A 24,558-nucleotide genomic window follows, 5' to 3' on the forward strand; every position below is an offset into this window, starting at 1 on the left:
GCGCGCTGAGCTCCGCACGCCCCAAGCTTCGGGATTAGCGCAGTGCTCCGCTAGCCCTGGGAGAGCCGCGCGGCTCTCCCAGGGCTAGCGGACTGCTTGCCGGCACCCAGAAGCTTGGGGCGCGCTGAGCTCCGCACGCCCCAAGCTTCGGGATTAGCGCAGTGCTCCGCTAGCCCTGGGAGAGCCGCGCGGCTCTCCCAGGGCTAGTGGACTGCTTGCCGGCACCCAGAAGCTTGGGGCGCGCTGAGCTCCGCACACCCCAAGCTTCGGGATTAGCGCAGCGGTTCGCTAGCCCTGGGAGAGCCACGCAGCTGTCCCAAGGCTAGCAGAGACCTTGCTGGCACCCAGAAGCTTGGGGCGTGCTGAGCTCCACACGCCCCAAGCTTCGGGATTAGCGCAGCGCACCTGGGGGGGAAATAAATTTTTTTCCCTTTATTCCCCCCCAAAAAAACTAGGTGCGTCTTATGGGCCGGTGCGTCTTATGGGGCGAAAAATACGGTAGATAACGCATGCAAATCCATGGAAGTAACTAAGGCAAGGCTTTTGGGGGGGAGCTCAAAGGGCACCTGAACGGCCATGCAAAGAGGCCTACAGCAGGCTTGATAGCACAGTATGTCTCCTTGAAAGTAAGAGCCACTGAGCTCATGGGAATATCTGTTGATAACCAGTCTTAAGACAGTTCTTTGCCAGCTTGAGGCAAAACAGGACGTGCCATTTTGGCCTGACTCTGTTGCCATTCCCACCACCACCACTTACCTGCTCCTGGTCCCATCATGAACCTTGCCGCGTCCACCGCTGGGGGAGAAGTGACACAACCATTGGCACCACTTTGGGGCAAAATCATGTCAATTTTATTTATTTCCCCCCCAATTTTTTAAAATTGATTTTCCAAATTTAAAACAAACACACAAAAAGAAACTACATTACAATATTAGAAATAGAAACAAACAAACAAACAAACAAACATATAAACACCTAACTGTTAAAGGCCCAATTTAATTTACATTGCTAAGTGACTTCCTCAAATCTCTCCTAACTGAATTTCAATAAATCTCATTGTAACAGTTTTCCAATATCTACTTTTCAATAAAATTTACTTATTCAAATTTCTATCTTCCTTTTCACAATATTTTCAGTCCATAATGTTATAGAATTCAACATATCTTAATCCTAGGCCAATTTGGTATTTACAAGTGATTCTACTTATGTGATATTCGAATAGTCCTCAAATTTCGTCCATTCTCCTTGATGTTCCTCTTCTTTCTAATCGCGGATTCTTCCAGTCAGGTCAGCCAGTTCCAAAAAGTCCAACATCTTCACCTGCCATTCTTCGACTGTTGGTATTTCTAAAATCATGCCAATTTTAAGTGATGCCTTGCTCTGCAAGATCTGGCATGATGTCGGGCAAGAATTCACCCAAAATGGAGACGCTCTTGCCCAAAATTGGTGCTGCTGGCAGAGGCAGTGGTGCAAGCGGGACACCCGTGGGCCTGAAGCAGCATCCTCACCTTGCCTAATGACTGAACTAGCTTTGCTTGCCAGTGTACATTCATAGAATCATAGAATCATAGAGTTGGAAGAGACCACAAGGGCCATCGAGTCCAACCCCCTGCTAAGCAGGAAACACCATCAGAGCACTCCTGACATATGGTTGTCAAGCCTCTGCTTAAAGACCTCCAAAGTAGGAGACTCCACCACACTCCTTGGCAGCAAATTCCACTGTCGAACAGCTCTTGCTGTCAGGAAGTTCTTCCTAATGCTTAGGTGGAATCTTCTTTCTTGTAGTTTGGATCCATTGCTCCGTGTCCGCTTCTCTGGAGCAGCAGAAAACAACATTTCTCCCTCCTCTATGTGACATCCTTTTATATATTTGAACATGGCTATCATATCACCCCTTAACCTCCTCTTCTCCAGGCTAAACATGCCCAGCTCCCTTAGCCGTTCCTCATAAGGCATCGTTTCCAGGCCTTTGACCATTTTGGTTGCCCTCCTCTGGACACGTTCCAGTTTGTCAGTGTCCTTCTTCAATTGTGGTGCCCAGAACTGGACACAGTACTGCAGGTGAGGTCTGACCAGAGCAGAATACAGTGGCACTATTACTTCCCTTGATCTAGATGCTATACTCCTATTGATGCAGCCCAGAATTGCATTGGCTTTTTTAGCTGCCGCATCACACTGTTGACTCATGTCAAGTTTGTGGTCAACCAAGACTCCTAGATCCTTTTCACATGTACTGCTCTCAAGCCAGGTGTCACCCATCTTGTATTTGTGCCTCTCATTTTTTTTGCCCAAGTGCAATACTTTACATTTCTCCCTGTTAAAATTCATCTTGTTTGTTTTGGCCCAGTTCTCTAATCTGTCAAGGTCGTTTTGAAGTGTGATCCTGTCCTCTGGGGTGTTAGCCACCCCTCCCAGTTTGGTGTCATCTGCAAATTTGATCAGGATGCCCTTGAGTCCATCATCCAAGTTGTTGATAAAGATGTTGAATAAGACCGGGCCCAAGACAGAACCCTGTGGCACCCCACTAGTCACTCTTCATTCACCGACATGTGGAACTGGAGGACCAGTCTTCTAAGGGCACTTCCAAGAGAGATGGTTTGGGTATTGATGGTCTAGTGACGTCATGCACAAACACAATGGAACATGTGCAGTGTCTCTGGGAAAGGCGTATTCCCCCCACTCCAGAACATCTCGAGCTGCACAGCTGGCCCTGCCATCAGCCCATGTCCACTGGGCATATGGATGGGCACAATCTGCGGCACCCTGCTCTTTGTGTACTGGGAAGGATTTGCACATGCCAGGAGTAGCCAACATGGTGTCCTTTGAACTGCGACTCCCATCATCCCTCACCATTGGCCACACTGGCTGGGTATGATGGGAGCTGTAGTCTGAAACATGTTCAGGGTATCGCAATTGAGTGCTACAATTGGCTGTCGCTGGCCTATTGCTACTTCCGCATCCCCAGTCCTAAATAAGCGATGTGGGTGTGTCCTTTGATTCAGACCTTAAAAGCAAGAACGAACCAATTTCCTAACCCATTCTCCTTGTGCATGTTTAGATATCTACGCCGTCTGGTACGAGGACCTCAGCTGCTTAGACATTTTGTGCGACACGGAGGTATTCGTTACTTGTGGTCTCTGCAGATTTTGGTCAAAGCATCCTCCCAACTCAATGTCCCCACCTCCATCCCTTTCCCTTTCAGCCAAATCAAGGCTGATGCCATTCATCTTTGGGAACATTCTGGGCAACGGGGTTCTAGATTTGAAATTGAATTAATCTCTTGTATTGTACATTGTAGGGACGCGGGTGGCGCTGTGGGCTAAAGCCTCAACGCCTAGGGCTTGCCGATCGAAAGGTCGGCGGTTCGAATCCCCGCGGCGGGGTGCGCTCCCGCTGTTCGGTCCCAGCGCCTGCCCACCTAGCAGTTCGAAAGCACCCCCGGGTGCAAGTAGATAAATAGGTACCGCTTACCAGCGGGAAGGTAAACGGTGTTCCGTGTGCGGCTCTGGCTCGCCAGAGCAGCGATGTCACGCTGGCCACGTGACCCGGAAGTGTCCCCGGACAGCGCTGGCCCCCGGCCAATAAATGTGAGATGGGCGCACAAACCCCACAGTCTGTCAAGACTGGCCCGTTCGGGCAGGGGTACCTTTACCTTTACCTTTATTGTACATTGTATTGTTTTCTTTTTCTTTTAAGTTTCAAGAAGACTTCTTAAAGCTGTTTCAGGAATCTCTACGCACCCTGTCCAGCGTTGGTCCACCAACTATACTAGCCTATAGGCCAGAATCATCAAGAGAAGACATTCATTTTGAGGTGGTGTCTCTATCCATTCTGTGGTTGGTGCATGTAGGATAACCAGGGAGATGTGTGTGTAAAATAACACACAGGGAAATGTGTGGTGCATTGCACACTTTTGTGCAAACCTACAGTGTAGTGCTTTTGAAGTGTCACCACTTAAGAATGCATGTGTTTGTGTGGCTGAATGTCCCATTTCCTCTAAACACACACACACTTCTCTCTGATGTACTAACTTTCTGTATGCATATTTCAACACCTGACCCCAAACCCCTGCCACGAGCACCTGCATCTCAGAAGGGGCTATACCACATATTTTTAAATAATAATAATAATTTATTATTTATACCCCGCCCATCTGGCTGGGCTTCCCCAGCTACTCTGGGCGGCTTCCAAAAAAATATTAAAATACTGTAATACATCATTAAAACATTAAAAGCTTCCCTAAACAGGGCTACCTTCAGATGTCTTCTAAAAGTCTGGTAGTTGTTGTTCTCTTTGACATCTGATGGGAGGGCGTTCCACAGGGAGGGCGCCACTACCGAGAAGGCCCTCTGCCTGGTTCCCTGTAACTTGGCTTCTCGCAGTCAGGGAACCGCCAGAAGGCCCTCGGTGCTGGACCTCAGTGTCCGGGTAGAACTGATTTGCTTAGGTAAGTAGCCTAAGAAGAACGCCGCATAAAGACAAAATAAAACGGTAAGGAGCATTCAGAAGTGGAAGAGCTGAAACTATTTGGTGTCTAGAGGCAGGTGTACTCCAGAAACATATGCAGGGAAGCCTCATCCTGTGTCTATATTGCATTTGTCACGCTTTCCAGGAAACAGATGGCTCTAAGATCCTTAAAGAAATTGGATCATTTACAGTTGCCTGTAATCCCTTGAGAAAGGGAAAGGGAAACAAGACTCTCCAAGCCATCCTTGATGTTAATCAAGATTAACAAGTCTGGATTCGGGAGAGGAGACCAGGAAAGTAACAACATGTGATATAGTTCAGTGGTCTTGGTGTGTTACTGTTTGACACCACCTGTTCCAGTAAAAAATCAGAGCTGCAGGCAAGTTGGAGAGGTGTATGGGTCTTTTTTTAGAAATGTGCAGAGACTTGAAGAAGCAAGCTCTGTTGAAGTGATAGTGGAAATTAGATTATTGGATTGGGAAAAGGCACCCGTTCTTTAAACCTTATGTTACTTTCCCTCTCTCCATTCAACATTTTGCTAGCCAAATTTTACATTAGTCATTTTTAAATTTATCTTTAAAAGAGCATCAACATGAATTGCCTGAACACTGTAGTAAATTCTGATGAAAATCCATTGCAGTAACATCGCTGTTTCCACTTTACAGAGTATGGGATGGGTAGGGAGAATAATAGTCAGTATTATTGCAGAAGCCAAAAACTACCAGGGTTGAATGACCTCCTTGCATCACCTCTTCTAAGGTGATCGATTGAGAATTCATTTAAGAAAAGCAATATTCTGAAATCCAAGGGTTTGAGATTTTCCCCAGGAGTGGGGAAATTATAATCATTTAGTGTTTTCATTACTTTGTTGGAGAGATGAATTAGTCATAATTATCATCTATAAGAAAGAAGCAGCTACGTTATTCCTATATGCAGAATTGACTGGTTCTGGCATTTTGTTTGCATAAAGTTTGTTCCACGGGTTCTTATTATATTCTAATGATGTATACAAGTTGCTGGTATGTACCAAATTTTGAAGTAATACTGATGGAACTTTCCAAGTTCCAGCTCTGCTTAATTTAGGCACACAAAGTTCTGCCTGACTTCAGTCAGGAGATGAATCTCACAACCGTGATATTGTCTACAGGAATCTCAACTCTCTTTTTGCATTTTGCAGAGTGAGATGTTGCATATTATGGGCATTTAGGAGGCATTTCCTGTGAAAGTTAAATACTTATAAATCTCACTGATTTCCGTGAGAGTGAGCTAAGCACAGATTTCAACTCTCCCTTCAAAGTAATGGGACTTTTAGGAGTTATTAATGGTCATGCCGAGCTGCTCACTAAAATAATATCTGCCAGCTAAATGCAAAAAATGTAGCCTCTGGGTTGTAGCCAAAATATGTATTTGCAATATTTTATTTAAATGCCTTAAAAGGAAGCGTCATGGGAATAACAGGAAGGGGCATTCTTTTAAAGCCATCAGAGTTTGTCAGCTGTAGCCTGAGAATTTGCATGTTCAGTGTTCATCCTGTTTCTGCATTTGAACTTGAGGGTGGCTGTGGTCAAAATGACTTGCTCTCCACTGTCAAAAAAAAATGAATATACTTCAGGGCCAAGGGAAGATATTCCCACCTGCTCTGCAGTCTTTTCACAGCACCTGAATGAGACTTGCAGACAGCAGTCTGAGAACCTCTGCATTATGGGGATAGAGATCTGAGAAAAAGCTGGGAAGTAGGGATTATTTGTTTAGCATGATAACTAGGTCATATCCTTCTTTGACAAACTGGCACCCTCCAGATTTTCTGGACTACAACGCCCATCAACCCTATCATTTTAGATAAACTTTTTCATAATGCTTTTTCCCACTTCAGAAACTTTTCACGATTCTGGGGACAAGCAACCAAAACAGGAGAGGACTGCACCCCAGTTTCCACCCTTGTCTAGCCCTACAGCCTTTCCTTCGAATGAGCAGCCCTGTTCCTTTGTTCAGTAGATGCAGCCCTCAGTGCTGGTCACTGCGTGTTATGAGCAAATGCAATGCAGTAATTTTAATTTTCGATTTGGATGTATGGCCTCTATTTTATTAGGGATGGCATTCCCGACAACTTTAACATTGCCCCCTGCTGCCCATTCGCTGTAGCGCTGCATTGAATTATTTCTGCTGCTGTTTATTCTTTCCCTGGAGCTTTGGAAAGCCAAGGAGCTGCTTGTTTTCTTATGCCGTTTACAGTAGGAGGCTTAAAATAAGTCTGTTCGGATTGCTTGCTGTGGCCTTTTAGCATGCCTTTGGGGACAATTCATGCCCAGGAAATATATAAAAAAAACCTTGCAGTCCTTAACACAGGATCCTCCCCTCCCCTCCATTTTCCTCATCTACTTAGTTTTGGATGAAAGTGAATGCTGTCAGGTGACTTGCAGGGCTTCAGTTTCACTTATTTACACTCTGAGAGGTTAAAAAAATACTTAATTCTGACCGAGAGCAGAGTCTTGCACATTGTTGTTGCTGTTATTCCATTTTCAGTACATGCTTGCACCTTTAAAACCCCTTTGAAGCACATCCTTTCCCTCAAAAAATTCTAGGCACTGTAGTTACCGGGAATTGGAACTCTGGGAGGGAATAAGCTACACGTATTTATTTTGCTTTAACTTTTGTGTTAATAAGATGCAGGGGCAGGATTTGTGTTTTACCAGATGCACTGCGATTTGTGCATCTGAGGCTTGACTATGACGAAATCATAGGTTTGTAATGACCAGCACCAGCATACCTCACTCGCCTCCAAGTTGGCAAAATGGCTAAAAACAGTTGCAAAAGAATCTGTTGCAAATGTAAACATAGCATGCCGTGAGCTGGATCTAGAGCGGGTGTACCAACTCCTGGGAGCGGGGTGAATTCAACCCCCTCAAAATATGCTGGCACAGGGCTGGGCTCTGCGCTTGGCCTGCTCCCGATGATGCAATGTTGCACGTGCATTGCGTGCATGATGTCACACGTGTGCAACACATGCTGGGCCCATGACATCACATGTGAACGCTGTGCACCAGGAACCCCCCACCCCAATATTGGGTGCAAGATGGCACCTCTGATCCAGAGTTACTCTCAGCAGAGTTCTGTTTGTTCTGGAGGAAGGAGATAGGATTGTTGATTGTCCCTGCCCCCCCCGCTTGCCCCTCATGCTGCTTGGGGTGGGGACATCACCTTCAACCCTTTGGTGCAGCTTGCCAGGTAGCACAGGGGGCTGCACAGGGAAAGAGAAATTGGCTAAAACAGCTCCCCCATCCCTTCTCCAGTGGGGAAGTTTTTAATGTTTGATGTTTTATAGTGTTTTTAATATTCTGTTGGGAGCTGCCCAGAGTGGCTGGATCGGATGCAGTAAAACAGACAACAGGAATGAAATAGCTGCAAAATAAGATTACTAGAATGGGAGCATTTCTCCATTAAGCAAATCTAAAATGGTGACATTTGGGGTGACATCCTTCCCCCCCCCAAAAAAAAAAACACACTGGAAAAGGCAATGGATCCAAACTACAAGAAAGAAGATTCCACCTAAACATTAGGAAGAACTTCCTGACAGTAAGAGCTGTTCGACGGTGGAATTTGCTGCCAAGGAGTGTGGTGGAGTCTCCTACTTTGGAGGTCTTTAAGCAGAGGCTTGACAACCATATGTCAGGAGTGCTCTGATGGTGTTTCCTGCTTGGCAGGGGGTTGGACTCGATGGCCCTTGTGGTCTCTTCCAACTTTATGATTCTATGATTCTAGGCTTGGAGACATTTCAGCCGCCTTTACCATGGGCTAGAGCACTTTTCAGCTTTCTTTATTAACATAGGCTAGATCCCTTTTCAGCCTAGCTACTTTTCAGTCCTAAAAAAGATTTAAAAATTACAAGCCTAATATTGAACTTTCCCTCAAGGTGATTGTCATCACTAATGTCTTCAAAATGTTCTGTTTCCTCTCTGCAGTTGGAAAAACACTATGGAGAAATCTGTGAGTTCTGCGGCAGCCCACTGAGAAATTATCCGTCATTTGAAAGTCTAGAACAAATAGCAGAATATGGAAATGTAAGTAATGGAGAAATCATCCTAATGGCATCGCTACAAAGTCAGGGGCGATGTGGCCGCGAGATAACTGTAGGATCTTGCCTTCCAGCTTTTCTGTTGCCAGCAATGCAGAGATCTTCACGAGTTCATTGTCAATGAGAAAAAGCGCTATGCGAAGGAAGGAGTTCAGCTGATTGATATCACCACTAAGCAGGTCGAAGGAACTGCGGAAGAGAGGAAAAAAGCCAGAGAAAGAGCTCGCCAAAGGTATTGTCAGCCAGTTGGTGTACATGCTATTTTCAGGAACAATTTTGGTATCATTTGGGGCAAGGCAGCATTTCTGAAGTGTTTTGCAAGAAAGAGCAGGGTAATTATTGCAGTGGTACCTTGGTTCTTGAGTAGCTTGGCTCCCAAACAAATCGGCTTCTGAACACTGCAAACCCGGAAGTAAGTGTTCCGGTTTGCGAACGTTTTTCAGAAGCCGAATGTCCGACATGGCTCCCGCGGCTTCCGATTGAGTGCAGGAAGCAGCCAATCAGAAGCTGCACCTTGGCTTTCGAACGGTTTCAGGAGTCGAACGGACTCCCAGAATGGATTAAGTTCGAGAACCGAGGTACCACTGTATATTGAGTTTTGAGCTTTTCTGCTATTTCAGGAGGTCTGGCCCTGATTCATAGGCTTTAGCCAATTGTTATGCACAAACATGTGCAGCCAAACTTTCTGTTATAGAAAAATACATTGCTGAGCAAGACCAGGGTGTTCTGCAGCAGAGGAGCATCTTTACTGTTTCAGTGGCTAAAAGATCAGCTAGTCACCTTGCCAGCCCTCCGAGAGCAACTGGAATTCAACGTTTAAGAAATTCGGGGTTCATGCCACATACGTTTTGATTTTGCAGGTTGAAGGAGAAACAAATGGCCCAACAGGCTGTCCACCTCCCAAGAGAGAAAGCAGAGAGAGAAAAGGATGTATCTCCAACTCATGTCTTTGACTGTGAGTTCTAATTTTTCTGCAAGTTATTATGGACAGTACAGTGGTGTCCCGCAAGACGAATGCCTCGCAAGACGGAAAACTCGCTAGACGAAAGAGTTTTCCGTTTTGGAGGTGCTTCGCAAAACGAATCTCCTATGGGCTTGCTTCGCAAGACGAAAATGTCTTGCGAGTTCCTGCGGGTTTTTTTTTACTTTCCCCCACCCTTTTTCTAAGCCGCTAAGCCGCTTATCAGCTGATCCGATAAGCCGATAAGCTGCTAATAGCGCTAATAGCGCTAATCCGCTAAACCGTCAATGGGCTTGCTTCGGAAGATGAAAAAACCGCTAGACGAAGAAAATCACAGAACGGATTCTTTTCGTCTTGCGAGGCACCACTGTACTCATTAGTGGGTGAAACCGTGAGAATGGCTTGTATATAGCAGAGATTGAAAACTGGCACATATTCACTCTTACACTAGAATCTTGCCCTGTCCCCAGGCAGATGATGGCACTTGTAGTTCAACAACATCTGGAGGGTCAGAGTTACCCATCCCTGGATTAAATGGTCTCTTGGATCAGATCTAGCATGTTCCTACTACTACTACTACTAATAATAATAATAATAACAAAACACTTCCAACAAAACACTAAAATACAATAACCTATTAAACATTAAAAACTTCAGATGTCTTCTAAAAGTTGGGTAGTTATTTTTCTCTTTGACACCTGGTGGGAGGGCATTCCACAGGGTGGGTGCCACTACTGAGAAGGCCCTCTGCCTGGTTCCCTGTAACTTGGCTTCTCGCAATGAGGGATCGCCAGAAGGCCCTCGGCGCTGGATCTCAGTGTCCAGGCAGAACGATGGAGGTGGAGACGCTCCTTCAGGTATACTGGACTGAGGCAGTTTAGGGCTTTAAAGGTCAGCACCAACACTATGAATTGTGCTCGGAAATGTACTGGGAGCCAGTGTAGGTCCTTCAAGACCAATGTTATATGGTCTCGGCGGCCGCTCCCAGTCACCAGTCTAGCTGCTGCATTCTGGATTAGTTGTAGTTTCCGGGTCACCAACACACCTAGATAAGAAATGTGCATTGTTTTGGTTTTTTAACTCTCTGTTTTATTGTTTCAGGTTAGTAAACAGGTTCATTTAAGACTCTTAATATAAACATACGTTGTAATTTTTACCTTGGCTGCTAATCCAATTTGTGTTGCTGCTGTGTTTTGCTATAATTTCTTCATTCGTTTTTAACTCCATTATAGTGGTTTTTAATTTCATATTCGGAGCCGCGCTAATAATTTGTATTGAAGAGCAAGCTATTAAAAACCCAAATGAAACAAAATAAATCTGAACTAAATTGAAATTGGTTTTTGTTCTACTTAGTTCAAGTTTATTGAATAACCTTTATTGAACAACATTCTGTGCTTCTTCATGTTCCCTAGATACTCGGCAACTCAGCACCATCTCCTACTGCCTGTCCTTCTATAGACCTTCTATAACGGGCTGGACAAAGATGCCTCTCCAGGGAATTAAATTCCGAAGTCCCACAAGCCAAGACGCTAGCTACAGCATCTCTAGCTGTGATTTCACTATTGCAGGTGGAAAGGTAAGCACCTGGATTTTCCTGCGCTGGAACCCCATTAATGGACCTGCTTCTTCTTCCAGGATAAAAACATTCATAGGACAGAGCATTCTGCATTTGACTATGGCAATAGCTGCACCACACATTTAAAGCACCATAATACCACTTTTTTTAGGGACGCGGGTGGCGCTAGGGACGCGGGTGGCACTGTGGGTTAAACCACTGAGCCTAGGACTTGCAGATCAGAAGGTCGGCAGTTCGAATCCCTGCAACGGGGTGAGCTCCTGTTGCTCGGTCCCTGCTCCTGCCAACCTAGCAGTTCGAAAGCATGTCAAAGTGCAAGTAGATAATTAGGTACCGCTCCAGCGGGAAGGTAAACGGCGTTTCCGTGCACTGCTCTGGTTCACCAGAAGCGGCTTAGTAATGCTGGCCACATGACCTGGAAGCTGTACTCCAGCTCCCTCGGCCAATAAAGCAAGATGAGCTCCGCAACCCCAGAGTCGGTCCCGACTGGACCTAATGGTCAGGGGTCCCTTTACCTTTAATACCACTTTGACAGTCATGGCTCCCCACCCCCACATCCTGGAGACTGTCATTTGTTAAAGATGATGAGAGTTCTTAGAAGACCCCTGTTTCCCTCCCAGAACGACAATTCCCAAAGTGATTTAACCACCAGTCCCTCTTCCTATGGAATTCTGGGATTTGTAGTTCTATCAGGGATGCTGGAGCAGCAGACTTCCTGCACTGGCAGAGGGCTGGGTTTGAAGCCACTTTCCAACTCTAGGGTTCCACCTTTTGTATGGGCAGTGACTGGTTTTGGAATGGACTTTAGCTGCTGGCAGAATGCAGGCTTGAATGTTTGCCTATGTAACATCCAACATTGGTTGCCGCGGAGGACAGGCCTGCGACCGCTTGACTGGGATCTTGCACTCTGGTGCCCCCATTCCCAGAACTGTCCACTATTAACCGTCACTTGGCTACAGGATCACAGAGCTGGGAGGCAGCAGGTGTGACTAGAAACTCATCAAATCATAGGAGGAGAAAACTGGGAACGGTCAATTCAGTCGGGCAGCATAGCTTTTTGTTACCTAATCCCACCACCCTTTTTGCATAGTGACCTTTTTCTTCTTCTTGCCTTTTGTATACTAATTCTCCTGAAAACAAAATATTGTTTTAAAGTACGTGTCTTGTTTTCCCTTCGTGTGCAGTTGCTGAAAAACCAGTTCTTCCAGCAATACTACAAAAACGGTGTGAAGTTTCTTACCATGTTTCCAGATGGCAGTGCACAAATATTGTATCCTTTTTGTGGTTTTGGTTTTTTTGACTTGTGGCGATATCTGAGGCGCATCTTTACGGTATTAAGGGTATAATTCAGCCAAAGCTAAGCACATTTTAAGGCCCATCAATTTCATTGGGAAAAGGTTAAGAACTCAACTCAAATTCAACTATGCATGTAACTTTACCTCACCTTTTAACCACCCTGTCATGGTCACAGTCAATATTGTGGTAAAGAGGATGGTTTTTGTCCTATTTCTATCTATGCTTATACAAGAGGAGCAGATTCCCGTCCTCCTTAGTAATATTGTGAATGTTGGACCAAGGAATTAGTGCTTTACAAAGCTATAAGGAAGTGATCTTTGTTCTTGCAAATATCAGGGCTGCTATACTGTTTTGTTTCCAATCAGTGCATGTCCCATAACTTCCCCCTGAAATCCTGTAACTTTTTATACCACAAAAGTTACGGGGTGTTTTTGTCCCGCTTTGCTTGGGCTGTAGTGCAAGAGTAACGCCCCTGCTGATGGCAGTAATGCAATACCGTTGGAGAAATATTACAAAACTAACAAAACAGAATATGTGGATGTTCCGGTATAAATCCACCGCTATTACTGTATCAGTGACGCGTTGCAGAATGCACCTGCGGAAAATCATCAGTCTGGAGGGGTCCCAAGTGTCAACATGCTGGGACTTGGAAAAGAGCAGCTAGTACAGGTTATTAGTAAGCTATTAACTATGCAATCCTAACGCCATCAAGGGCAGTGGTTCTTAAAGGGTGTGGCGCGCCCCTGGCACTGGTGTGGAGGAAGATTCAAGGACAAACAAAGAAACATTTAAATATTTCAGTGCAGTGCAGTATAGGATAGTATCAAAATAATGTTTATATTTCCAGAATATGGTTAGATATTCAAGAGCACTGGTTAGTCTTCTACAGTTCTCCAGAATCTATTTTCAACAAGGATTTTCAACTAATATGAAAGATCAGAAAAAAGAAAGACTTTGTGTTGATGAGATGAGAGTTTGTTTGTCTCAGATTAGGCCTAAGAAGCAAGCTCACACTTCTCATTGAGTTTGTATACCTACTTAATGTAAAAGGCTTGCTTATAATTCTATTTGGGGAACAACCCATGTTCTTATGTAGCTGCATCATTTTATACTTTCTGGACGTCCCATGATCATATTATAAAGTTGTGTTCCGTGTTATAAATCAGGTACCACAAAGAGTCGTTTCTATTTGTTATGCGATGTATTTCTTATCAGTTAGAAAAGCAGCGAGCTAATTTTTATTCTGAAAGTGTTGCCCAGAGAAAAAAGTTGGAGAACTCTGCACTAGGAGTAAGCCACACCGAATTCAGTGGAATATAACTTCTCAGTAGGTGTGTATAGTGTTGCACTGCAAAGGCTTTAAAGGCTATTAATGGCTCATAACTGAGTATGGGGGGAAATGGGTGACCATGCTACTAGATAAAGGTGAAGATGGAACTAGATAAAAAGTAGCATGTTCCAACTCCAAGCCTGGCAGCCAAATTTTGGACCAGTTGAAGGATTTTCCTAGGAGCTACTATTTCACTTTATCTGTTGAAGGTGGTGGGTTTTTGCTGCAATCTTAGCCACTCTGTTTTGCTATCACACAACCCTGGAAGGGGTAGTAACAGTGTTTGTTTGGGTTTGTTTGCTTGTTTTTATTGAATATTTTATTGGGTTACAGAAGTACACATAGTGTTTCTAGTGTTTGTTGTGATATAGGTACAAAAGCATAGCAGAAAGTAGGACTGAATCGTTCAGAAGTGGTATCCAAGAACACACACGCACACAAAGAACTAATCAGTTGAAGCCATGCACACACCTTGATAACGCAACAACGTTCCTAAGCATGTTAATGGGCCCATTGGAACCTTATCTACATACAGCTATCCCTCTGGAAATCTGGCGATTATCATTGTACGAAGGAATGAGGGCACAGGCTACGTTGCCATAGTACAAGACGACAAGCCTGAGAATGCAGAAATCCAAGCAGTGTTTGATTCCTGTGGCAATGGGACTTGCTATCATTCAAATGGCAATGTGTGGTACGTTCAGTTCAATCAGTTTGGTCTTGTTTTACGTTTAGGTTGTAAAATGTATACCAGTGTTTTGTACTTGTAATTTGAAGGGTGGTCAGGACCTCGTTTTCTAATTCAAAAACATGCAGTGTCCTTTGTTAACCAAATGGCAGATAAAGAATACTGGAGGTTACTGGTGAACGTAAAAATTCCAACTGAACTTTTAAAACGGATTTCCCACCGAGAAAACCACAAGAATTGGAAATTTGAGAGCCATTTCAAAAGGTTCACGTTTGTTCCCAGAAAAATCGCGTGTTTCAGCCCTGCTGTGCGAAAGGGAAGTTATAAGACAGAATGGCGTTTTAGCTACTGTGCCGTGGCTTCCTTTCAGCAGAGGCAGGCTGGCAGAATTAGCAGCAAGAGGTTAGCGTCTGAGCAAGGGATCATGGCTGAATGCCAGTCAGGGACAGAGAAGTAAGCTGGGTGCAAGAACAGCCTGACAGGAAGATGCTCAGCACATGAGATTTGTCCCATCGCAACAACACTGCGCTAGGAGAAACGGCATCCTCTGAACTTGCTGAGTATTAAAAACCCCAGGAGCCAAATTTGTGGTTCTGCCTCCTGATGAAAGAAGTGCTAGGTGAGAAATTGTATGGGTTTTAATCAATCGGTCAGCTCATTAAATACTTTTACATTTTCCAGTAAGTAAAATCAACCAGTGACAGTGTGGTGTAGTGGTTAAGAGCGGTATACTTGTAATCTGGTGAACCGGGTTCGCTTCCCCGCTCCTCCACATGCAGCTGCTGGGTGACCTTGGGCCAGTCACACTTCTCTGAAGTCTCTCAGCCCCACTCACCTCACAGAGTGTTTGTTGTGGGGGAGGAAGGGAAAGGAGAGTGTTAGCTACTTTGAGACTCCTTCGGGTAGTGATAAAGCGGGATATCAAATCCAAACTCTTCTTTTTCTTCAACCTTTTTTTAAAAAAGAAGACATGTTCCTTGTTTTTGCATTGACGAATGCCTATGCCACAGCAACTCTGTTAGCAGGCAGGCTGATCTTTGATGAGGCAAGTGACCCTGGTGTGGAGGCAAGCCAGTATTCAGTTTTTGTTGATCCGAACTTGGAGCTTGCCCTTGTACCTTCGTCATTTCTCCCCTATTTGATTTGGCAGTACAGTGGTACCTCAGGTTACAGACGCTTCAGGTTACAGACTCAGCTAACCCAGAAATAGTACCTCAGGTTAAGAACTTTGCTTCAGGATGAGAACAGAAATCGCGCAGCGGCAGCGGGAGGCCTCATTAGCTAAAGTGGTACCTCAGGTTAAGAACAGTTTCAGGTTAAGAACAGACCTCCAGAACGAATTAAGTTCTTAACCCGAGGTACCACTGTATCTGGATGTGAAGATATTTTCAGACAAGGGCTTGGTCTGTACAGCCAGGTTTCCCCAACTTCCTGTCCTCTCAAGTTGTTATTTTCCACATTTAGGATAAATGTTACGATTCGAGGAGGACATTATTCGGACGAAGCTGGCAACAAAGTGAAAACGTGGATCTGGCCCAACAATTTGCAGAAGTGCGTCTCGAGAGCACCATTTAAGCCAGTCTTTCTATCCTTGAACCAGAACGTTGGTGTCAGGATAGTTGAGCAAGACAGAGTAGCCATTTCTTTCCTTGCAAGGGGCAAACAGGCCAAAATCAACATAGGAGCAAAAGTAAAGGTACTTTGTTTCAGAGTTAATATGGGGGAGAGTGGATGAGTTTACATGTTCTTAACAAGAGAGGGTGGGATTGTTTGGGGGGTAAATATAGAAAATGTTTTCGAAAAAGGGAATGGAGCAGTTTGCTTCGAACTTACAGAGCTACTTGAAAAACGAAGTTAAATCGGCCAAAGACTGACACATAGTTTATCTGGTTTGTATATAGTTCAGCATCACTTGACCAAATAAACCAAATAAACCAAAATGTCAGTTAGATGGAAGTTGGGGTTCCCCCCCTCTAGTGAACAAAAAGAGGGAAACAAATTATAACTTCAAAAAGATTTATGAAAGCATTTACAGAGATGAATTTGTATAACCAAGAATTCAGGCCGAGACTCAAATGATGTGGCTTATAGGGTAAGTTAAGAAAAAAGCAGACTGAGAACAGGCCAAGGAAGAATATTATATAAAACTTTTAAATTAAAAATCTGGTAGGTAAAACACTCTTGAGCCATGAAGTTTAAAAATTGCTTTTGTTATCTCATCCATGTAGATTATCAGTGCGCCCATAACTGTTCTTGAACTTCTCTCAAGCGCACATTGCTTAGCAATATATTTCCATACATTGAATTTCAGCAAATTTGAAAATGAGAGCAGGAACGGCATGCTTTTTTTTTCTTTTAACAGGGAGTGCAGGAAATAGCAGTTTTAAAAGAATAAAAGGGCAGTGGGATGGATCCATCTAAGTTCTATTCAGAGTAGATCCATTGAAATTAATGGACCTAAGTTAGCCATTCCCATTAATTTCAATGGGTCTACTATGAGTAGGAATAATATTGGACATATTAGCAAATGAATCCTGCCCTTCTTGAGGTTTCAGCAAATGTGGTGCCCATGTGCATGCAAAGAGGGAGGTTTCTGAAATACTCACCTGACCTGAGTTGGTTTTATGCCTTTTGCTATTTCTGCAGTTTTAATGAGGTTGAATAAAAATAGGGCTGGTGTTTTGTTTTTTGGAAGCAACTTTTTAAAGGCTTTGGGAAGGGAAAACTGAAGGTGGTTCATCCACTTAATCCCATGTTCTCAAGAGGGTAGAAATTAGTGCTCTTTGAACTCTCATTCCTTTTCCAATTTGTTTTTGGCTTTTTTTTTTTTTTACATTATTTCCCCTCCCACTGGGAAGCATGAGAGGGAAATTAAAGTGAACCAACAATGCCAACTTCAGGGCTGGCGTAGTTAACCCCTGGTCTGAGGGCATGCCAGGGAATGGGGAAGTTCTCCAAACCACCCTCTTTTTAGCCTTGCCAACATCAAGGGACGCAGGTGGCGCTGTGGGTTAAACCACAGAGCCTAAGACTTACCAATCAGAAGGTTGGCGATTTGAATCCCCGTGACGGGGTGAGCTCCTGTTGCTCAGTCCCTGCTCCTGCCAACCTAGCAGTTCAAAAGCACGTCAAAGTGCAAGTAGATAAATAGGTACCGCTCCAGCGGGAAGGTAAGCGGCGTTTCCGTGTGCTGCTCTGGCCACATGACCCGGAAGCTGTACGTCGGCTCCCTCGGCCGATAAAGCGAGATGAGCGCCGCAACCCCAGAGTCGGTCACGACTGGACCTACTGGTCAGGGGTCCCTTTACCTTTAACATCAACAAGGTCTGACCATCAGTAAATTCCAGGTAAGAAGAGGGAATTTGGTCCTTGCCTCTCTTCAGACTCAGAGAGAAATAAGACTGCAACGTTGGTCAGTCTCACAGTAATACTGATTTAATTTCCCTTGATTTAAAACAATACTCAGTTAGGTTTCCTTCCCTGTGTGACCTTTCTGACTTTCTGCAAGCGAGAACTGCCATGTGACTTGGGAACTACATTAACTCCTTGCTTTTTTGCTTCCTTAAAAGCCGCTGGCTGAGCATCACCCGTGGCCGAAGTTTGTGTCTGAAGATGACCTCTTCCTGTTTGCCTGCCGGATAAAGATTCTCCGCATCTTTGCTAAACTGCAAGGGTGTTTAGATTTTCCTAACAACGACTGGTGGGCTAAGCTCCAGCTTCCTTCGTTTCTTTTCACTAAGGCTTTGAAGTTAATGAACCTTTGTAAGGAATGTGAAATAAGTTCTGCTCTGGACACCTTAATCATGGAAACATTAAATTCACCAGCCTGATCATGATTATGTTATATGAAGACACTTGTTTCGTTGTTCAAAGGAATATTTCCCATTATGTTGAATTCTAGAGGTATCAGAAATCAGATCTCAGGATTCATTTAATAACAGTTCCATTTATGCTGGTCACATAACACGCAGTACCTTCTTATGTTATACAGCAGAAAAAGGGGACACTGAGCCTACTTTAGGGAGAAAGTTAAATTAGATTGGCATTTTAGTACCACCCAACTATTATTTTGGTGCTGTTATAGAGTCCAGACTCTAATTGAGGAATTGAGCTTAGACAGGTGGACTCATCCATTGTCTCCCGAGACAAACAGATGCAACTGTAATGGTCCTGGCAGCATGGCTTGTATCTTTGTGAGGTTTACAACTCACAAAGGAGCCAAAACTTCCTCACATCTGATCTGCAGCATGAGTCGATTCCTATCATATATGACTTTGTACTGTGGCCTTTCACAAGCAATTGAAGGGTGTAGCAATACTAGAAACCAATTGCTTATGTGCCATGCCTGTCAAGTTTCCCTGAATAGCCCTGCATGGCCACTAATTTCTGTTCTCCGTCTTGTTAGAAAACAGGCAGCAACTCAGTGGAAGCAACAGCTATATTACGGGACGTCCTCCCAAGAAGGGGGGGGGGCGGCGGTTAAGTTTAACAATTTAATAAATAACAATGTAATACAGCAATAAGGGTGGGAGAAGAACATAAAGGCTGGAGATAGATTTGGGTTTTTATTTAAGTTTGTTTATCGATGCTTGGATTAAATTAACTGCATAGAAATTGGTACTTAAACTGGACCCAACACATTTCCCCTTCTAGCTCGTTTATCTCGCCACATGTGGAACCAGATAACCAGGCAAAAAGGAACATATATCTTACAAAGGGAAGGTAGACTGGATAACAGCACGTACAAAATTCTGCGTTAGGGTAAAATTATTTGCACATTTATTCCCAAAAGGCACTTATTAAAAAGAACACTAAGAAGGGAAATATATGCAGCACTGTTTTCTTAGCTCACTGTTGATCTCTGCGTCACCAAATTATGGTTAACTGCCCAGTAGTGGAATAGATAGAATAGGAAGCCCAAACCTTAGTTCAGAAAACTTGGTTGCGCATTTGGACTTTTTCTGCATTACCTTTTTTTACTGATGATCAGTGCACAATAAGCTTTCCATCTGCTTTATGGTGGGTTTCCTCTCTTCCGCCTTGAATCAAGAAATGGTGAGTACTCCTCTGAAACTGTTGAAGGGAGGAGATTTAGGCGGTTGATCCCCAGATGAATTTCCTCCGCAGGGTAAGTTACTTTGGTTTATGATGTTGAAATGGGTCACTGCCAACCTGTTAGACCTGTGGGGCTTTATTTGTCCCTTTCCCTTACACTTCAACATTTTGACCAACTGGGTTCTTATATCCTTGCTGTATAGCGAATAGATAAAAGGATTTATCAAAGAATTGGCTTCTCCTAAAATGTATAACAAATCCTTCAGCTGTGAGCTCAGGATGCAGGAGGTACAAGTAGCTTTCACAATGGCAGCTACATAATAAGGGCTCCAGAAGAGGACAAAACAGATAATCACAATGAGGACTGTCCTCAGAGCTTTGAAATGGCGGAGAGGAGCAGTAGGGGTATCTGGGTGCAAGCAGACACGTTGGATCTGCTTCTGATGAAGATAAGCAATCCTCCCCACTGAGATATGTAAACAGACCAAGGTCAGCAAGGCAGGGATATAGATGCCAAAGCAGATTATGTACAGGTAGTCACTCTTGGCTGCTGCCAGGACCCCACAGCTACCCGAGAGTTCACTCTGTTGAAGTTGTGAGAAAATAAGTGGCATGTGTCCCACCAAGAAGGAAACCGTCCACAGGACAACAAGAGAGAAGACTATAGGTTTCTTGCTCATCAGTGTAGGGTAATGAAGAGGCAGCTTCACTGCCAAGTACCTGTCCAGAGAAACCAAAAGCAAGGTGAGAATGGACCCAATGCAAGGAGTGATGCTCATGCAGATCCGCAAGAGACAAATATACAGATTTCGGTCAAATAGTGCATCTGTCGCATCATCCAAAGCTTCCCCAATGCACATCACACCAACCAGCAGATCAGCAGCTGCCAAGTTAAGGATGAAGACATAGTTTCTGCTTGGTTTCTTCTTTCTCAGCTGACAGATGACTATGATCACCAAGAGGTTGGATGATGGGATGAATACACTTAAGAAGGCATGTAGCACTGTACACAAGGTATCCGGCATCTTCTTTGGGAAGCAGCAGTGGAAACTACTGGGTTTAACATATGCGTTGCATACGCAACTTACAATCAATCCACAAGAGGCGACATCAGGCTAGGAGGAAACATACTACCATTGAGAAACTGGTAGAAATAACAGCAGCAAGAAGTGATGATCCAGTGTCTAGAATCCATTGGCTCGGCTCTGCTGGTCAGATGGATCCTTTCAAACTTCTGGGCAATGTTTGCCATTGAGGGAGATTGCCAGCATCACTGTAGCTTCCGAGTTCTTTTCCCTGTGAGAATATAGGTTTTTCTTTTTCATCTGGCAGAGGTGTGTCTGAAGATGCATGAAGGCTTCGGGCACAGTGAACTCGTTGGCTTGAGGAGGAGGGGGAAAACACCTGGGGCGGGAAGTGCAGCCTTGTTCAATCAGTTCCTGAAACTGTCTTTGACGCAGAAAGATAAGGAAGGCGTTTGACAAACAGAGTGGAGAAACATTGTGAGCTCCCCCACCACCACCACCATTAGGCAGCTAAAAGGAGCTCGTGCAGTTTAAAAAGCATGCTCCGTATGCATGCAGGAAAATATTCCTGCGTGTTTATGCTATTAATGTCAATGGAGTCAAATTATTTGATCTCGGGTAGAAAACATACTTCAGTTACTACGGCCAGAAAAAGGTCATTGTTTCCAGTTTAGTGGATATTGGATGTAAATACAAGGCTAGGATGTGAACTGGTAAAAGCTCACCAGAATCCACGCTTTCCAATACTGGTTGGCTTTGTTAATCCAAAAGTAAAATGGGGGCTTAGTACTTCCTACATTTTATTTAGGAATGCAGTCTTGGTGTATTTCCTTACTTGGATTATTAAGTCCCATTGAACTCAAATCTCTAATAAGACAAGAATAGGATCACACTGTTAACTTGACTAACACTTCCGCATCCTCTAGCTGTCTTTCAGAGCAGGGAAGTCTTGGAGGTATATCACCTGCACTGCCTGCAACAAGTTCTAAATTCAATCCCTGGCAACTCCATGTATGGCTAAGAGAGCCCTCTCCTTGAAAACTGTTGCCAGTCAGTGTAGAAAAAATGCTGAACTAGCTGGATTAATACAGTGGTACTTCAGTGGAAGACAGAAGTGCCTGGCATGCTCTGGTCCATGGGGTCACGAAGAGTCGGACACAACTAAACGACTAAACAACAACACCTCAGGTTAAGTACTTAATTCATTCCGGAGGTCTGTACTTAACCTGAAACTGTTCTTAACCTGAAGCACCACTTTAGCTAATGGGGCCTCCTCTTGCTGCCGTGCCGCCGGAGCACGATTTCTGTTCTCATCCTGAAGCAAAGTTCTTAACCTGAAGCACTGTTTCTGGGTTAGCGGAGTCTGTAACCTGAAGTGTATGTAACCTGAAGCGTATGTAACCTGAGGTACCACTGTATTCTGACTCTGTGTAAGGGAGCTTCCTAACACTTGCATGTTTTAGGTTGCCAATAAATCTTGCATTTTCCTTCTAAGTTCAAAGGTATGCGTTTGAGAGTTGTGATTTAGGACAGGGGTAAAAAACAATGTGGTGTCTTCGAGGCATTTTGGTCTGTAACTCCCGTCAGCCCCAGACAGCATGGTCAAGGTTGACTGACAGTTCAACAGCATCTGTTCTACACAGAACACTCGCAGGTTCCCATCCTCCAGAAATCAATGTTTTGCAATGACATTGCAATATAAAAGTGATAGTAGAGGACGAAGAGTAAGAGGAGGGGTGGTACAAGAAGGGGCAGAACAAATTAGTAAATTTCCTCTATCATCCCCCAAAGCCAAACCCAGCTTCCTGGCAGTTATAGAAACTAAATCTGTTGCTTATATTTCTGAGAGTAACCAGAGCAGGGCCCCAAATAGAGAGGGACAAGAACAGATTAAATTATGGAAAATTGGGTGCTGGAAAGAATAAGCAGTCCATAAATAGTTGCAACAAATAGAACTGTGCTCTGTTAAGGTTTGAGAGGAAAGAGAATTTTATAGTGTATGGACAAAGGTATACCCAACTGTGCTATATTTAGACAACTGCAAGGAACTGGTTCAACTCAGGACTCTAATATGTTGTCAATTTATCCTCTGTCCAAACAGTATTTTCATTAAGTTCACATTTACTGCAGTTTCCAGTTTTATTGTCAACCATTCCAAGATAGGCATCACTAGCGACTACTTGTTAATGGCCACCAGAAGAGTTTCAGTAATAGCTCCGCAAACACTGCTTTGGAGAGATTGTACCTTGTGGCTGTTCCTAAGCAATTCACACAGAACATCTGCCAAGCTTTTAGGGCCTGCAAGCTTCTAATCCTAGGTCTTTAAAACAGTGGCTAGTTACAGCTATGAGAAATAGGGACCCAACAGGGTAAAGATCATAGGACCATCCTGCAGAATTGATGATGTACTGCCTATTGATAGTGTTTTCAAGAGGTTTTGACTGGAAAAAAGAAAAGGGGTGGGGAGAGAGACAGAAATAATCTCTTTTCAAAGGCATTACCTGAAGTATTTTTGTATGGTTTCAAAACTGCAGCACCTTGAAAACAGGAAAAGCAAAGCAACAGAATTTAAGGTCCTATGAAGTGGGAAACAATCCATTTTATAATTTGAGCACCAAAGTATTATTTAATCCCTTTGAATGGAAGCCCAAAAGAATATTGAGGAAAAACAAGTATATGGCTTTGGGTGCTCAATAAAATTGTGTGTGATTTCAGTGGGACTTTACTTTTTCCAGGGCCAAACCCTATGGTGTTCTCAGTCAAGATTTGTGAGAGTCGCGTACTTTTGGCTTACTGAAGACCAGTTATGAAGGATTAAAGAAGTGATGTTTCCCATACTGCAAGGGTAGGAAGTCTTCAGCCTTCCAGACTTATTTTTAGTTCAACTTTATCAGTGCCAGCTAGCACAGCTAATTGTCAGGGACGTGTAGTCCAGCAATAACTGGAGGGCCACAGGACGTCAAACACCCACCCATATACGTAGACTGACAGTATACAGAATATTATTTCTTGTTTAAACTCTCATTCTGTTGTTTTAAAAATACTGTGAGTCAGGGTGGCTAACCTGTGGCCTTTCAAGTATTGAACTACAATTCCAATTAGTTCTAAGCCAGCTTGGCCAGTGGTCAGAGACGATGGACAATATTTGGAAGGTCTCTCGTTAGCCATCCATGTTGCAGATCAGAAGTAGAGAACCTGATTTGGCCATCAGGCTATTCTTTTAACTCCTACCCCTTGTGGGCTGAATTTGGTGAGCAAGGTTACCCACCAGAAAATTGCCTGATGTCACAGTGATGTCACCAGGCTTGCAAAGAACTCTGTGTGGTGTTTTGAACCAATGCTGATCAGCAGATTAGAAGTCATGCCCTATGAGCTGATGGGCAGTGACTTCAACCATACCTTTTGCAGGGATTGGCCGCACAAGTGCATTCTCCAAGGGCAACCAGATCTTTATGGAGTCATGACTCTTTGCCCCATGCCTGACATCACATGACATCAGGTGTGGGAGAGGTGGGCATTGTTTCAGGTAAACAGTCTCACAGGCCCAACTTGGTCTTCTGGCACAGGTCCCCCACCCTACCCTCTGCCCTAAATAACTGAAATTAAAAGTAACTCTGTTATTAAAATAAACGAATGCTACAAGTAAAAGGGCTTTGGAATGATCTAGTATAAATTACGGGAACAAGCATAAATTATGCTGGTGCTAGAATGTGAAGAACGGAGGCAATCACAGGATTTGTATCCATAACAAAGGAAGGTTTCCCTTTTGTTTACTTGAATACAAACACTGCTTCCAAGACATCATGTTGTTGTTTAGTCAATTAGGCGTGTCCGACTCTTCGTGACCCCATGGACCAGAGCACGCCAGGCACTCCTGTCTTCCACTGCCTCCCGCAGTTTGGTCAAACTCATGTTGGTAGTTTCGAGAACACTGTCCAACCATCTCGTCCTCTGTCGTCCCCTTCTTCTTGCGCCCTCGATCTTTCCCAACATCAGGGTCTTTTCCAGGGAGTCTTCTCTTCTCATGAGGTGGCCAAAGTATTGGAGCCTCAGCTTCAGGATCTGTCCTTCCAGTGAGCACTCAGGGC

At 44.1% G+C, this 24,558-nt stretch overlaps 2 protein-coding genes and 1 long non-coding RNA gene across 6 annotated transcripts in view; 2 read left to right on the top strand and 1 right to left on the bottom strand.

Moving 5' to 3' along the window:
• ERICH6 (glutamate rich 6) overlaps window positions 1–18,226 on the top strand; it is a 41,032-nt gene extending 22,806 nt beyond the window's left edge. For all 4 annotated transcript variants that reach the window (XM_082224204.1, XM_082224201.1, XM_082224202.1 and 1 more), the window contains 10 exons: window positions 3,059–3,117; window positions 3,697–3,813; window positions 8,427–8,525; window positions 8,614–8,771; window positions 9,400–9,494; window positions 10,913–11,076; window positions 12,261–12,346; window positions 14,238–14,396; window positions 15,855–16,086; window positions 17,960–18,226. In XM_082224204.1, the coding sequence (XP_082080330.1) occupies window positions 3,059–3,117; window positions 3,697–3,813; window positions 8,427–8,525; window positions 8,614–8,771; window positions 9,400–9,494; window positions 10,913–11,076; window positions 12,261–12,346; window positions 14,238–14,396; window positions 15,855–16,086; window positions 17,960–18,220 (1,430 nt within the window). In that variant the 3' untranslated portion in view covers window positions 18,221–18,226. The remainder of the gene's footprint in view (window positions 1–3,058; window positions 3,118–3,696; window positions 3,814–8,426; window positions 8,526–8,613; window positions 8,772–9,399; window positions 9,495–10,912; window positions 11,077–12,260; window positions 12,347–14,237; window positions 14,397–15,854; window positions 16,087–17,959) is intronic.
• On the top strand, window positions 12,353–13,548 carry LOC309533421. Its single transcript, XR_014220234.1, has 2 exons — window positions 12,353–13,041; window positions 13,220–13,548. It is a non-coding gene; the product is annotated as an uncharacterized lncRNA (long non-coding RNA).
• A 10-nt stretch (window positions 18,227–18,236) lies between the features above and the next one.
• Window positions 18,237–21,337, bottom strand: LOC309533245 (glucose-dependent insulinotropic receptor-like). Its single transcript, XM_082224579.1, has one exon. The coding sequence runs from the start codon at window positions 20,468–20,470 to the stop codon at window positions 19,436–19,438; it is 1,035 nt and encodes a 344-aa protein (XP_082080705.1). The 5' UTR covers window positions 20,471–21,337; the 3' UTR covers window positions 18,237–19,435.
• Window positions 21,338–24,558: the final 3,221 nt, after the last annotated feature.

The sequence above is a fragment of the Podarcis vaucheri genome (assembly GCF_965113315.1).
Source record: "Podarcis vaucheri genome assembly, chromosome: 5".
Classification (NCBI taxonomy): Eukaryota; Metazoa; Chordata; class Lepidosauria; order Squamata; family Lacertidae; genus Podarcis; species Podarcis vaucheri.